This window comes from Pelophylax lessonae (assembly GCF_965119305.1).
Source record: "Pelophylax lessonae genome assembly, chromosome: 5".
Classification (NCBI taxonomy): domain Eukaryota; kingdom Metazoa; phylum Chordata; class Amphibia; order Anura; family Ranidae; genus Pelophylax; species Pelophylax lessonae.
The window spans coordinates 529,572,850-529,585,458 of NC_138772.1; the positions used below are offsets into that span (position 1 = coordinate 529,572,850).

At 41.6% G+C, this 12,609-nt stretch overlaps 1 protein-coding gene across 1 annotated transcript in view; it reads left to right on the plus strand.

Annotated features, from left to right (window-relative positions):
• The window catches only part of CCN4 (cellular communication network factor 4), a 123,570-nt gene extending 111,647 nt beyond the window's left edge, over window positions 1-11,923 (plus strand). Inside the window, exons 3-5 of the mRNA XM_082258718.1 lie at window positions 4,137-4,394; window positions 4,938-5,131; window positions 11,352-11,923. Coding sequence (XP_082114844.1) covers window positions 4,137-4,394; window positions 4,938-5,131; window positions 11,352-11,651 — 752 coding nt within the window. The 3' untranslated portion in view covers window positions 11,652-11,923. The remainder of the gene's footprint in view (window positions 1-4,136; window positions 4,395-4,937; window positions 5,132-11,351) is intronic.
• Window positions 11,924-12,609: the final 686 nt, after the last annotated feature.

Here is a 12,609-nt window from a genome sequence, read left to right on the forward strand (position 1 = left end):
AAAGTGCTGCCCTAGGCCTGGACCTTGTTGGCCTATGCCAAGATACAGCACTGACTAGTGGCTACCTACAAAGTCCTACCTTTCTTCTTTTCTCTTTTTGTAAAGGGACACGTTTCATTTACAAGCTTGTTGCACATCCCATTCACTAGGGGGCATTGGTTTAGATTTCCCCTCCCTTGCTATAACAGACTTCAGGCTTTCCATAATACTTTGAAGTGTGAAGTGTGTCCTTAGGACTGTGGGCCCAATCATCCAAAAGAGCATGTGTGAGGTCAGGTAACTGTTGTTGGATGAGAAGAACTGATTTCCATTTGACATTCATAATTCATTCCAACAGTGCCCAATAGGGTTGAGGTCAGGGCTCTGTGGAGGCCAGTTAAGTTCTTCCAAACCCAAACTCATCAAGCCATGTCTTTATGAAGCTGGTTTTGTACACAGGGGCACAGTCACAGTGCTGTTACCACAAGGTTAGAAGAGCACAATTGTCTATATGTTTTTTACAGTGTAGCATTACCTGTACCCTAACACCTAACCTAAACTCAAACCTTAATAGGAGGTGTCCACAAGCTAAGCCTTTGGCCATATAACATAGACCTACTTGGACATGTAGAGTGGAAAATGGAACCATCCTGCATAACATATGGAAAAATGATTGGAATTTTTTGTAAGGCAATTTTGTTCCAAAAATAGATTATATCCATTGGATAAGTTAGTTAGGGGCGGTCCGGGTCAATCCAAACCAGTGTCTGGAAGGGTACAGGACTGCAACCCTGCTAAAAAGTGGGATTTTCTAGGGCTGTAGTATGCTCTGTAAGATTACAGACACATGGAGAACTCCATATATAAAAATATAAACAATTTTATTGGAATACAAAAAACATACATGTTAAAACGTAATGACAAGAAATTACAAATCCGACATTGGCAAAAGAAGAACAGTGGTATAGATCACAGGTCCTACATGTTTCGCCAAGGTATAAATCCTCATGTAGCGGCTTCTTCAGGGACCAATTGCTTGTAATCCATCACTGATTCATTTTGTAAATAATATAACATCTGCCGAGAGAGAAATGGCGTCCCAGGGCGAGGAGACATGCCCTAATTGCTAACCCAGTAGGGCCAGATGGTGAGATCCAGCGTACCCGGGGTACCCAATGAAATTGGTGGACACTGGACCGGGCCACAGTCCACAGAAAAAGTACTTAGAACCAAGGGAAATGGGAGAACCTTTTAATGTGACAAGCTTTCCCCATGGTAAACGATGTTCTCCCGTCCCGAGATCCGGCGTGCAGGAGCCATGATTACAAGCAATTGGTCCCTGAAGAAGCCGCTACATGAGGATTTATACCTCGGCGAAACATGTAGGACCTGTGATCTATACCACTGTTCTTCTTTTGCTAATGTCTGATTTGTAATTTCTTCTCATTACGTTTTAACATGTATGTTTTTAGTATTCCAATAAAATTGTTTATATTTTTATATATGGAGTTCTCCATGTGTCTGTAATCTTACAGAGCATACTACAGCCCTAGAAAATCCCACTTTTTAGCAGGGTTTTTCCAGAAGCTGGTTTGGATTGACCCGGACCGCCCCTAACTTATCCAATTTTCAAGTTTATAGGGATGTGGCTGGAATATGGTCGGTAATGTGAGCCAACAACCTTCACTTTCTCACTTGTAGATTATATCCATTATTTTCCTCAAAATTCTACAAACAATACCGTATAATGGAAACGTGAAAGAAGTTTGTTTTAAATTTTTGCAAATTTGATAAAATTAAAAACAAAATAATCCCATGTACATAAGTATTTGCAGCCATTGCCATGACACTCCTGTTTCCACTGAGTTAATTCAGTTGATTGGACATGATTTGGAAAGGCACACACCTGTCTATATAAAGTCCCACAGTTAATAGTGGACAAACCAAGCCATGAAGCCATGAAGTCCAAGGAATTGTCTGTAGACCTCCGAGACAGGATTGTATCGAGGCACAGCTCTGAGGAAGGGTACAGAAAAATGTCTGCAGCATTGAAGGTCCCAATGAGCACAGTGGTCTCCATTATACGTAGTTGGAAGAAGTTTGTAACCACCAGGATTCTTCCTAGAGTGGGCTGCCCAGCCAAACTGAGCGATCGGGGGGAGAAGGGCCTTAGTCAGGGAGGTGACCAGGAACCCGATGGTCCCTCTGACAGAATTCCAGCATTTCTCTGTGGAGAGAGGAGAACCTTCCTGAAGAACAACCATCTATGCCCCACTCCACCAATCAGGCCTGTATGGTAGAGTGGCCAGACGGAAGCCACTCCTTAGTAAAAGGCACATGACAGCCGACCTGGAGTTTTTCAAAAGGCACCTGAAGGACTCTCAGACCATGAGAAACAAAATTCTCTGGTCCGATGAAATAGAGATTGAACTCTTTGGCCTGAATAGCAAGCGTCATGTCTGGAGGAAACCAGGCACTGCTTATCACCTGGCCAATACCATCCCTACAGTGAAGCGTGGTGGTGGCAGCATCATGTTGCAGTGATGTTTTTCAGTGGCAGGAACTGGGAGAGTAGTCAGGATCGAGCGAATGATAAATGCAGAAATGTACAGAGACATCCTTGATGAAAACCTGCTCCAGAGCGCTCTGCAGCAAAGGTTCTTCTTCCAACAGGACAACGACCCTAAGCACACAGCCAAGATAACAAAGGAGTGGCTACAGGACAACTCTGTGAATGTTCTTTGAGTGGCCCAGCCAGAGCCTAGACTTGAACCCGATTGAACATCTCTGGAGAGATCTGAAAATGGCTGTGCACTGATGCTCCCCATCCAACCTGATGGAGCTTGAGAGGTCCTGCAAAGAAGAAACTGCCCAAAAATAGGTGTGCCAAGCATCATACTCAAAGACTTGTGGCTGTAATTGGTGCCAAAGGTGCTTCAACAAAGTATTGAGCAAAGGCTGTGAATACTTATGTACATGGGAATTTTTCTTTCTTTTTTTTTTTTTATAAATTTGCAAAGATTTCAAACAAACGTCTTACCATGTTGTCATTATGGGGTATTGTTTGTAGAACTTTAAGGAAAATAATTAATTTAATCCATTTTGTGATAAGGCTGTAACATAACAAAATGTGGAAAAAGGGAAGCACTGTGAATACTTTCCTGATACACTATATAAAGGTATTCAGCCCCCAGCTTTTTAAATAACCTAAAATTGTTCTCTTAATTCCGCCAAAGACCTCCTGCTCCCCACCTCCCTTGTCACCTCTTCCCATGCTTGTCTCCAGGACTTTTCCCAAGCCTCTCCCATCCTTTGGAACTTCCTACGCCAATCTGTCTGACTATCTCCTACTCTGTCCACTTTTAGGCGATCCCTGAAAACCCATCTCTTTGGAGAAGCCTATCCTGCCCCCAACCTAACAACTGTACTTTTATTATTTTCATCAGCCTATCAACCACAATTATTACCTTTTGTATCACTTGACCCTCCCTTTTAGATTGTAAGCTCTAATGAGCACGGCCCTCTGATTCCTCTTGTATTGAATTACTGTATATTGTAAGTGTACTGTCTGCCCTCATGTTGTAAAGTGCTATGCAAACTGTTGGTGCTATATAAATCCTGTATAATAATAATAGGAAATGTGCCACAATGTTGTAGTTCTGTTTGTCAACAGGAGTTCCAATTTAAAAAAAAAAGAACTTGATTATAATATTATCACAGACAACTAGGATGATTTTGAAATTGAAGGAACTGCAAAGGCCCCTAGATTTCATCCAGTTTTTTGATCAAATATGAAACTGTATACAAAAAAAAATTTGGAATAATTCTTAAACCTTTGAATGGTGTCCCAGACTGAGACATATAAAGAGGTGGGAAGGATGGGTATTGTTTAGTTTATTTGTGTGATTGGGCTCAATTCATGAATCTTTATATAATGATAAATATCTTAAATGTTTAGCTATGTGACTGTTATTTTCAAAACTTATTGGACTTGGCTGAAAATAACTGCCACTTTATGAGAACAACTATCTTTAACTTTGCAATTTAGCTTTGCGAATTTAGCCTATTGTTTGGTTTAATGTATAGTATGTGGTTTGGCTTTCTCAGTAAAGAAAATAAGTGCAGTTCCTAAACCATTTCTCGCTTCTGTTTTCCAGAGATGTCAGGAGTAGGTTGTGTTCTCGACGGTGTGCGCTATGTAAACGGTCAGAGCTTCCAACCAAACTGCAAGTACAACTGCACGTGTCTGGATGGTGTTGTGGGTTGCGTCCCATTGTGTTTAAATTCTCGTCCACCTCTTGTCTGGTGCCAGAACCCCAAGCGGATTAAGCTGGCAGGAAAATGTTGCGAACAATGGGTTTGCGATGACTCCAAGAGATTCCGAAAAGCGTCTCCTCGACATATTGCTTCTCCTGGTACGTAGGGTGGGGATACACATAAAGAGGACCTTTCCTTGTAAATTAGCACTTATTACAAATTAATAGCCCAGTGGACCATTTCCTAACCAGAAAAGGTACCAAATGGGGATAGAGAAAAAAATTATTAGAGGCACATTGCAACTGTGGAGTTCTTCTTCCTGCAGCCTTCTGGTTTTTTTTTTTTTTTGGATGCAACCACACAGCTATGTCATCCAATCACAATATGTGAATGGAAAGACTACAGGTCCCATCTTCCACCATGGCAGAGGGGCTGGCAGATCTCAATAGAGCACAAGTACGGTGACATTACCGGACTTGTAGTCCACTTATCACTCATAACAGAAGGTCCATACTTTAGGACCTGAGGCTAGGGGAAAGCTTTGTCTGAAAGTTGGTTTTGCATATGCTATACTAGGGGTAGTAGGTATAGGAGGGTTACTAGCCGGATGGGAAGGTTTAGGGCAAAGGATATTACCATTTATGACTCAATCCCGCCATCTTTCCATGGAGTAGTCATACATTACTTTCTAAATTTTCCAGTTTATCGTGAAGAGACTGAAGCCTGGCAAAAGAACTGCATCACCCAGACAACACCCTGGAGCCCATGTTCTAAGACGTGCGGAATGGGGATATCTACGCGCATCTCAAACGATAATGACAAGTGTAAACTCCATACAGAGAGCCGCCTGTGCAACCTGAGACCCTGCGAGGTGGACATCACACAGCACTTTCGGGTAAGCCTGCTTCTAGGCTAAGTTGTTAAAGAAGAACTCTACTCTGATGATAGGAGACCTTCAAAAAGCTATTGCTTTAACAAGATTGTAGACAGATGGCATATTCCCAGGAGTTACAACATCTTTAAATCAGATTTCAATAGCAAAAACAGCCAAATGGATGGATTTAGACCACCTCTATATGTTTCCATTGAAACAAGGTTGGCTGCATATTTTTTTTTTTATCAAAAGCTCAGTGAAAATGGATGAAGTTGTCTAAGAATTTACATAAGTCTGGTCAGCATTATATTGGGCACAGACACAACAGTTTTAGACAATTCTATTCAGTTTTAGTCAGTTTTATTTTGAAGAGGAGGATCAAAGCTCAGATACAAACCCTTACTGTTTCAGACAGCACAGCGGTTAGCACTTAGTGACCTTAGTGATTAGCACCTATGCTTAGCAGCATAGGTTTGGTTTGAATCTGGGCATGGAGTTTGCGCGTTCCTTCTGTGTTTGTATGGGTTTTCTTTGGATTCTCTGGTTTCCTCCCACTTTCTAAATTGGCCCTAGTTTGCGAGTACAAATTGGCTATCACTTTCTTCATGCCACTCCCATGCTCAGCAATTGGGGAGGGTTGAGGAAAGACCTGGTGACCCCAGGACGTGGCCTCCAGGATCATACCACCAAGGGGTTGCTGGGACAGAAGGGTTATAGTGTAGAGACTGTTCACAATGCGGTAGACAAAAGAGTGGTTGGGTCCAGGAAGAGGTTGCGGCAGGTGGCAAACAAGAATGTAGTCAGATTGAGGCAGAGGTCATGGCAGTAAAGAGAGTAGTCAGGTCCAGGCTGGGGTCAAAGCCGGACTATTCATGTCAATCTGGGTCACAAAAAAACTGGAAACTGGTAAGTAAGTATTGCAGATCTTCAGCTCTCAGGAAGCCAGGGATAAGAAACAGAACCCACCTCTTTAAAGGCTGAGTGGCCCAGGGATAAAACACAGAATCCACCTCTTTAAAGGCTGAGTGGCCCAGCCAGAGCCCAGATTTGAACCCGATTAAACATCTCTGGAAAGATCTGAAAATGGCTGTGCACCGGTACTCCCCATCCAACCTGATAAAGATTGAGAGGTTCAGCAAAGAAAAATGGGAGAAACTGCCCAACAATAGGTGTGCCAAGTTTGGTAGCATCATACTCAAAAAGACTTGAGGCTGTAATTGGTGCCAAAGGTGTTTCAACAAAGTATTGAGAAAAGGCTGTGAATACTTATGTACATGGGATTTTTTTCATTTTTTATTTTTAATTTGCAAAGATTTCAAACAAACTTCTTTTATGTTGTCATTATGGGGTAATGTTTGTAGAATTTTGAGTAAAATAATGAATTTAATCCATTTTGGAACACGGCTGTAACATAACAAAATAAGGAAAAAGTGAAACGCTGTGAATACTTTCCGAGAGCGCTGTGTATATATATAGATATATATATATATATATATATATATATATATATATATATAGAGAGAGAGAGAGAGAGAGAGAGAGAGAGATAATTATATATACAGTGGGTACGGAGAGTATTCAGACCCTCTTAAATTTTTCACTCTTTGTTATATTGCAGCCATTTGCTAAAATCATTTAAGTTCATTCTTCTTCCTCATGAATGTACACATAGCACCCCATACTGACAGAAAAACACAGAATTGTTGCAGATTTATTAAAAAAGAAAAACTGAAATATCACATGGTCCTAAGTATTCAGACCCTTTGCTCAGTATTTAGTAGAAGCCCCCTTTTGATCTAATACAGCCAGGAGTCTTTTTGGGAAAGATGCAACAAGTCTTTCACACCTGGATTTGGGGATCCTCTGCCATTCCTCCTTGCAGATCCTCTCCAGTTCTGTCAGGTTGGATGGTAAACGTTGGTGGACAGCCATTTTTAGGTCTCTCCAGAGATGCTCAATTGGGTTTAAGTCAGGGCTCTGGCTGGGCCATTCAAGAACAGTCACGGAGTTGTTGTGAAGCCACTCCTTCGTTATTTTAGCTGTGTGCTTAGGGTCATTGTCTTGTTGGAAGGTAAACCTTCGGCCCAGTCTGAGGTCCAGAGCACTCTGGAGAAGGTTTTTGTCCAGGATATCCCTGTACTTGGCCGCATTCATCTTTCCCTCGATTGCAACCAGTCGTCCTGTCCCTGCAGCTGAAAAACACCCCCACAGCATGATGCTGCCACCACCATGCTTCACTGTTGGGACTGTATTGGACAGGTGATGAGCAGTGCCTGGTTTTCTCCACACATACCGCTTAGAATTAAGGCCAACAAGTTCTATTTTGGTCTCATCAGACCAGAGAATCTTATTTCTCACCATCTTGGAGTCCTTCAGGTGTTTTTTAGCAAACTCCATGCGGGCTTTCATGTGTCTTACACTGAGGAGAGGCTTCCGTCGGGCCACTCTGCCATAAAGCCCCGACTGGTGGAGGGCTGCAGTGATGGTTGACTTTCTACAACTTTCTCCCATCTCCTGACTGCATCTCTGGAGCTCAGCCACAGTGATCTTTGGGTTCTTCTTTACCTCTCTCACCAAGGCTCTTCTCCCCCGATAGCTCAGTTTGGCCGGACAGCCAGCTCTAGGAAGGGTTCTGGTCATCCCAAACGTCTTCCATTTGAGGATTATGGAGGCCACTGTGCTCTTAGGAACCTTAAGTGCAGCAGAAATCTTTTTGTAACCTTGGCCAGATCTGTGCCTTGCCACAATTCTGTCTCTGAGCTCTTCAGGCAGTTCCTTTGACCTCATGATTCTCATTTGCTCTGACAAGCATTGTGATCTGGAAGGTCTTATATAGACAGGTGTGTGGCTTTCCTAATCAAGTCCAATCAGTATAATCAAACACAGCTGGACTCAAATGAAGGTGTAGAACCATCTCAAGGATGATCAGAAGAAATGGAAAGCACCTGAGTTAAATATACGAGTGTCACAGCAAAGGGTCTGAATACTTAGGACCATGTGATATTTCAGTTTTTCTTTTTTAATAAATCTGCAACAATGTCAACAATTCTGTGTTTTTCTGTCAGTATGGGGTGCTATGTGTACATTCATGAGGAAGAAGAATGAACTTAAATGATTTTAGCAAATGGCTGCAATATAACAAAGAGTGAAAAATTTAAGGGGGTCTGAATACTTTCCGTACCCACTGTATATATATATATATATATATACCGTATTTATCAGCATATAACACACACCGGCGTATAACACGCACCTAAATTTTAGGAGAGAAATTTCAGGAAAAAAGGAAAAAATGCAGTCTCACCAGTGCAGTGCCCACGAATGCAGCCTCGCCAGCGCAGTGTCCTTAAATGCAGCTTAGCCAGCGCAGGTCCTTAAATGCAGCCTCGCCAGCTCAGTGTGCATACATGCAGCCTCGCCAGTGCAGTACCCATAAATGCAGCCTCGCCAGCACAGTGTCCATACATGCAGCCTCACCAGCTCCATTGACACTATCCGAATAACTTTTAAAAAAGTCCAGGAAGCAGCGCTGAGAGGTAGAAGGGGGCGGGCGGCGCCGAGGAGAAGCAAGGACGCGCTGTCATCAGAAGTCCCGGCGCCTATGATAGACGTCGGCATAGGAGGCGGGACTTCTGATGGCAGCAAGTCCTTCCTTCTCCTCGGCGCCGCCTGCCCCCTTCTACCTCTCGGCGCTGCTTCCTTTATTTTTATTTTTATATCGGCATATAACACGCACTGTTACTTTTTCCTCCATTTTTAGGAGGAAAAAGTGTGTGTTATACGCTGATAAATACGGTATATATATATATATATATATATATATACAGTGGGTACGGAAAGTATTCAGACCCCCTTACATTTTTCACTCTTTGTTATATTGCAGCCATTTGCTAAAATCATTTAAGTTCATTCTTCTTCCTCATGAATGTACACATAGCACCCCATACTGACAGAAAAACACAGAATTGTTGACATTGTTGCAGATTTATTAAAAAAGAAAAACTGAAATATCACATGGTCCTAAGTATTCAGACCCTTTGCTCAGTATTTAGTAGAAGCCCCCTTTTGATCTAATACAGCCAGGAGTCTTTTTGGGAAAGATGCAACAAGTCTTTCAGACCTGGATTTGGGGATCCTCTGCCATTCCTCCTTGCAGATCCTCTCCAGTTCTGTCAGGTTAGATGGTAAACGTTGGTGGACAGCCATTTTTAGGTCTCTCCAGAGATGCTCAATTGGGTTTAAGTCAGGGCTCTGGCTGGGCCATTCAAGAACAGTCACGGAGTTGTTGTGAAGCCACTCCTTCGTTATTTTAGCTGTGTGCTTAGGGTCATTGTCTTGTTGGAAGGTAAACCTTCGGCCCAGTCTGAGGTCCAGAGCACTCTGGAGAAGGTTTTTGTCCAGGATATCCCTGTACTTGGCCGCATTCATCTTTCCCTCGATTGCAACCAGTCGTCCTGTCCCTGCAGCTGAAAAACACCCCCACAGCATGATGCTGCCACCACCATGCTTCACTGTTGGGACTGTATTGGACAGGTGATGAGCAGTGCCTGGTTTTCTCCACACATACCGCTTAGAATTAAGGCCAAAAAGTTCTATTTTGGTCTCATCAGACCAGAGAATCTTATTTCTCACCATCTTGGAGTCCTTCAGGTGTTTTTTAGCAAACTCCATGCGGGCTTTCATGTGTCTTACACTGAGGAGAAGCTTCCGTCGGGCCACTCTGCCATAAAGCCCCGACTGGTGGAGGGCTGCAGTGATGGTTGACTTTCTACAACTTTCTCCCATCTCCTGACTGCATCTCTGGAGCTCAGCCACAGTGATCTTTGGGTTCTTCTTTACCTCTCTCACCAAGGCTCTTCTCCCCCGATAGCTCAGTTTGGCCGGACGGCCAGCTCTAGGAAGGGTTCTGGTCGTCCCAAACATCTTCCATTTGAGGATTATGGAGGCCACTGTGCTCTTAGGAACCTTAAGTGCAGCAGAAATCTTTTTGTAACCTTGGCCAGATCTGTGCCTTGCCACAATTCTGTCTCTGAGCACTTCAGGCAGTTCCTTTGACCTCATGATTCTCATTTGCTCTGACATGCATTGTGATCTGGAAGGTCTTATATAGACAGGTGTGTGGCTTTCCTAATCAAGTCCAATCAGTATAATCAAACACAGCTGGACTCAAATGAAGGTGTAGAACCATCTCAAGGATGATCAGAAGAAATGGAAAGCACCTGAGTTAAATATATGAGTGTCACAGCAAAGGGTCTGAATACTTAGGACCATGTGATATTTCAGTTTTTCTTTTTTAATAAATCTGCAACAATGTCAACAATTCTGTGTTTTTCTGTCAGTATGGGGTGCTATGTGTACATTCATGAGGAAGAAGAATGAACTTAAATGATTTTAGCAAATGGCTGCAATATAACAAAGAGTGAAAAATGTAAGGGGGTCTGAATACTTTCCGTACCCACTGTATGCCATAGTTTGTGAACTCAAACTTTCCTACAGTCTAAATAATAAGCACTGATTTCTTTTCACCAAAGAAATGTAGCAGAATACATTTTGGCCTACATTTAGAGCCCATTCACACTAGCGCGACTTGTGAGGCAACTTGTGTTGCCCCAGGTAGCTTGACATAACAAAAGCAATGTTAATCAATCAGTGCCGTCTTAATTGGCACTACTGAAGTTGCTTTGACTTCAGAAAAGGGTCCTGTACTACTTTGAGGCGACCTGTGATCCGACTGTCCCATATACTTCAATAGGAGTTGCCTCCTTATCTTAATTGACACGACTTGTTATCAGACTTTCCAGGAAGAAGAAAGAGATTAGCCAGGCATTCCCCACAGACAAAGTCGCCTGTCTCTTCAAAGTAGTGCAGAAGTCTCTTCCAAGTCTCTTCCAAGTCTCTAAACAAGTCTCTTCAAGTCACGGGGTGACTTTCTGGTAGTGGTAGTGTGATGAAGAAGGATTATTTATTTGCAAAACTTTATAACAGAAACAAAGAAACCATGTGTTTTCTTTCACAATTTTTATAAAATTTTTGCTCTTTTTTAATTTATTTAAAAAATAAAAAAACCCCAGTGGTGATTAAATACCACCAAAAAAAAAAGCACTATTTGTGTGAAAAAATAATAACAATTTCATATGGGTAAAGTGCTGCATGACTGAATAATTGTCAAAGTGTGACTGCAGTGAAAGCTGAAAAGTGCTCGGTATTGAAGTGCTTAATTTGCTTCTTTTATTATTTACAGCCGGGAAAAAAATGCTTAGCAGTTTACCGTGAACCAGAATCGAAGAACTTCACAATCTCAGGCTGCATAAGTAGAAGAGCCTACAGACCCAAATACTGCGGGGTGTGCACCGATGACCGATGCTGCACGCCCTACAAATCCAAAACCATCAAAGTCCATTACGACTGCCCCGACGGCACCAACGTGTCCTGGAACGTCATGTGGATTAACGCTTGCTTCTGTAACCTCGGCTGCAAAAAGATTAATGACATTTTTTCAGAGCTGGTGAGCTATCACGACTATACCGAAATAGTGAACTGATTTATTCAGGAAATAAAGACCGGAGAAAAAATGTTTCATTATTAGAAACAATTAGGGGAAGAGACGTAACTCTGCTATTATTGGTGCTTTCACATGCGTTGTCTCAGGGCTGTGTAATTTAATATCCAGCTGCCTAAATTATTATTTGGAAGTTCTATATCATTTTTACAGCACTTCTGTATGAAGATTTTACAATGTATAAAGTGTAAACTATTATTCTTGCTTGTTTTAATGTGTAAAAAGCTAAAAGTTTATTCACAATGACACTTTTTTTTTTTTTTTGCAATTGTTTGTGTGCCTTTTTTATTTAACTCCTTCACACCTAAGGGTAAAACAAATCCTAATGCCTAAGCACAATTTTGTAATTTTGACACGCGTTAGTAAAACCGTACATATTATCACAACTGCTTTGTGTACCAGGTGGATTATACCTTGTTTTTTTCCAAGACAAATCAGGCTTTCATTTGGAAGTAAATAGTTGTGAATATCTCCCTTTTTATTTTTTTTTATCAAAAGAAAACTGGCCCAAAATAGTAAAACAAAATCATTTTTTTTTTTTAAATTTTAGCTGTATATATCTTGTTACTACCTTAACCTTCCACCAAAAAACAACCTAAACTAAATTCTCCTGCTTCTGACGATCCCAACAATACCCCATATGTGCATATTATTTGTTATTTGTACCCGTAGTACAGCCCAGAAGCAATAGTGCACATTTTTTTTTTTTTTTTTGTGCTACCAAAAACACAGCGACACTGACACCGATACTAATTTAAAAAAAAAAATAAGATCCTGACCTTGACCCTTACTTGACCCAAACACTAACCCTGGCATTGATATAGATCAAACCTTGATCTAGGTATTTTTCTTTATTTCATATTTTATTTTATTTTTTTTTTTTGTTTTTTTACAAACACTTTTTTTTTTTGTTTCTGCAAAGAATGAAAAAGATACATTG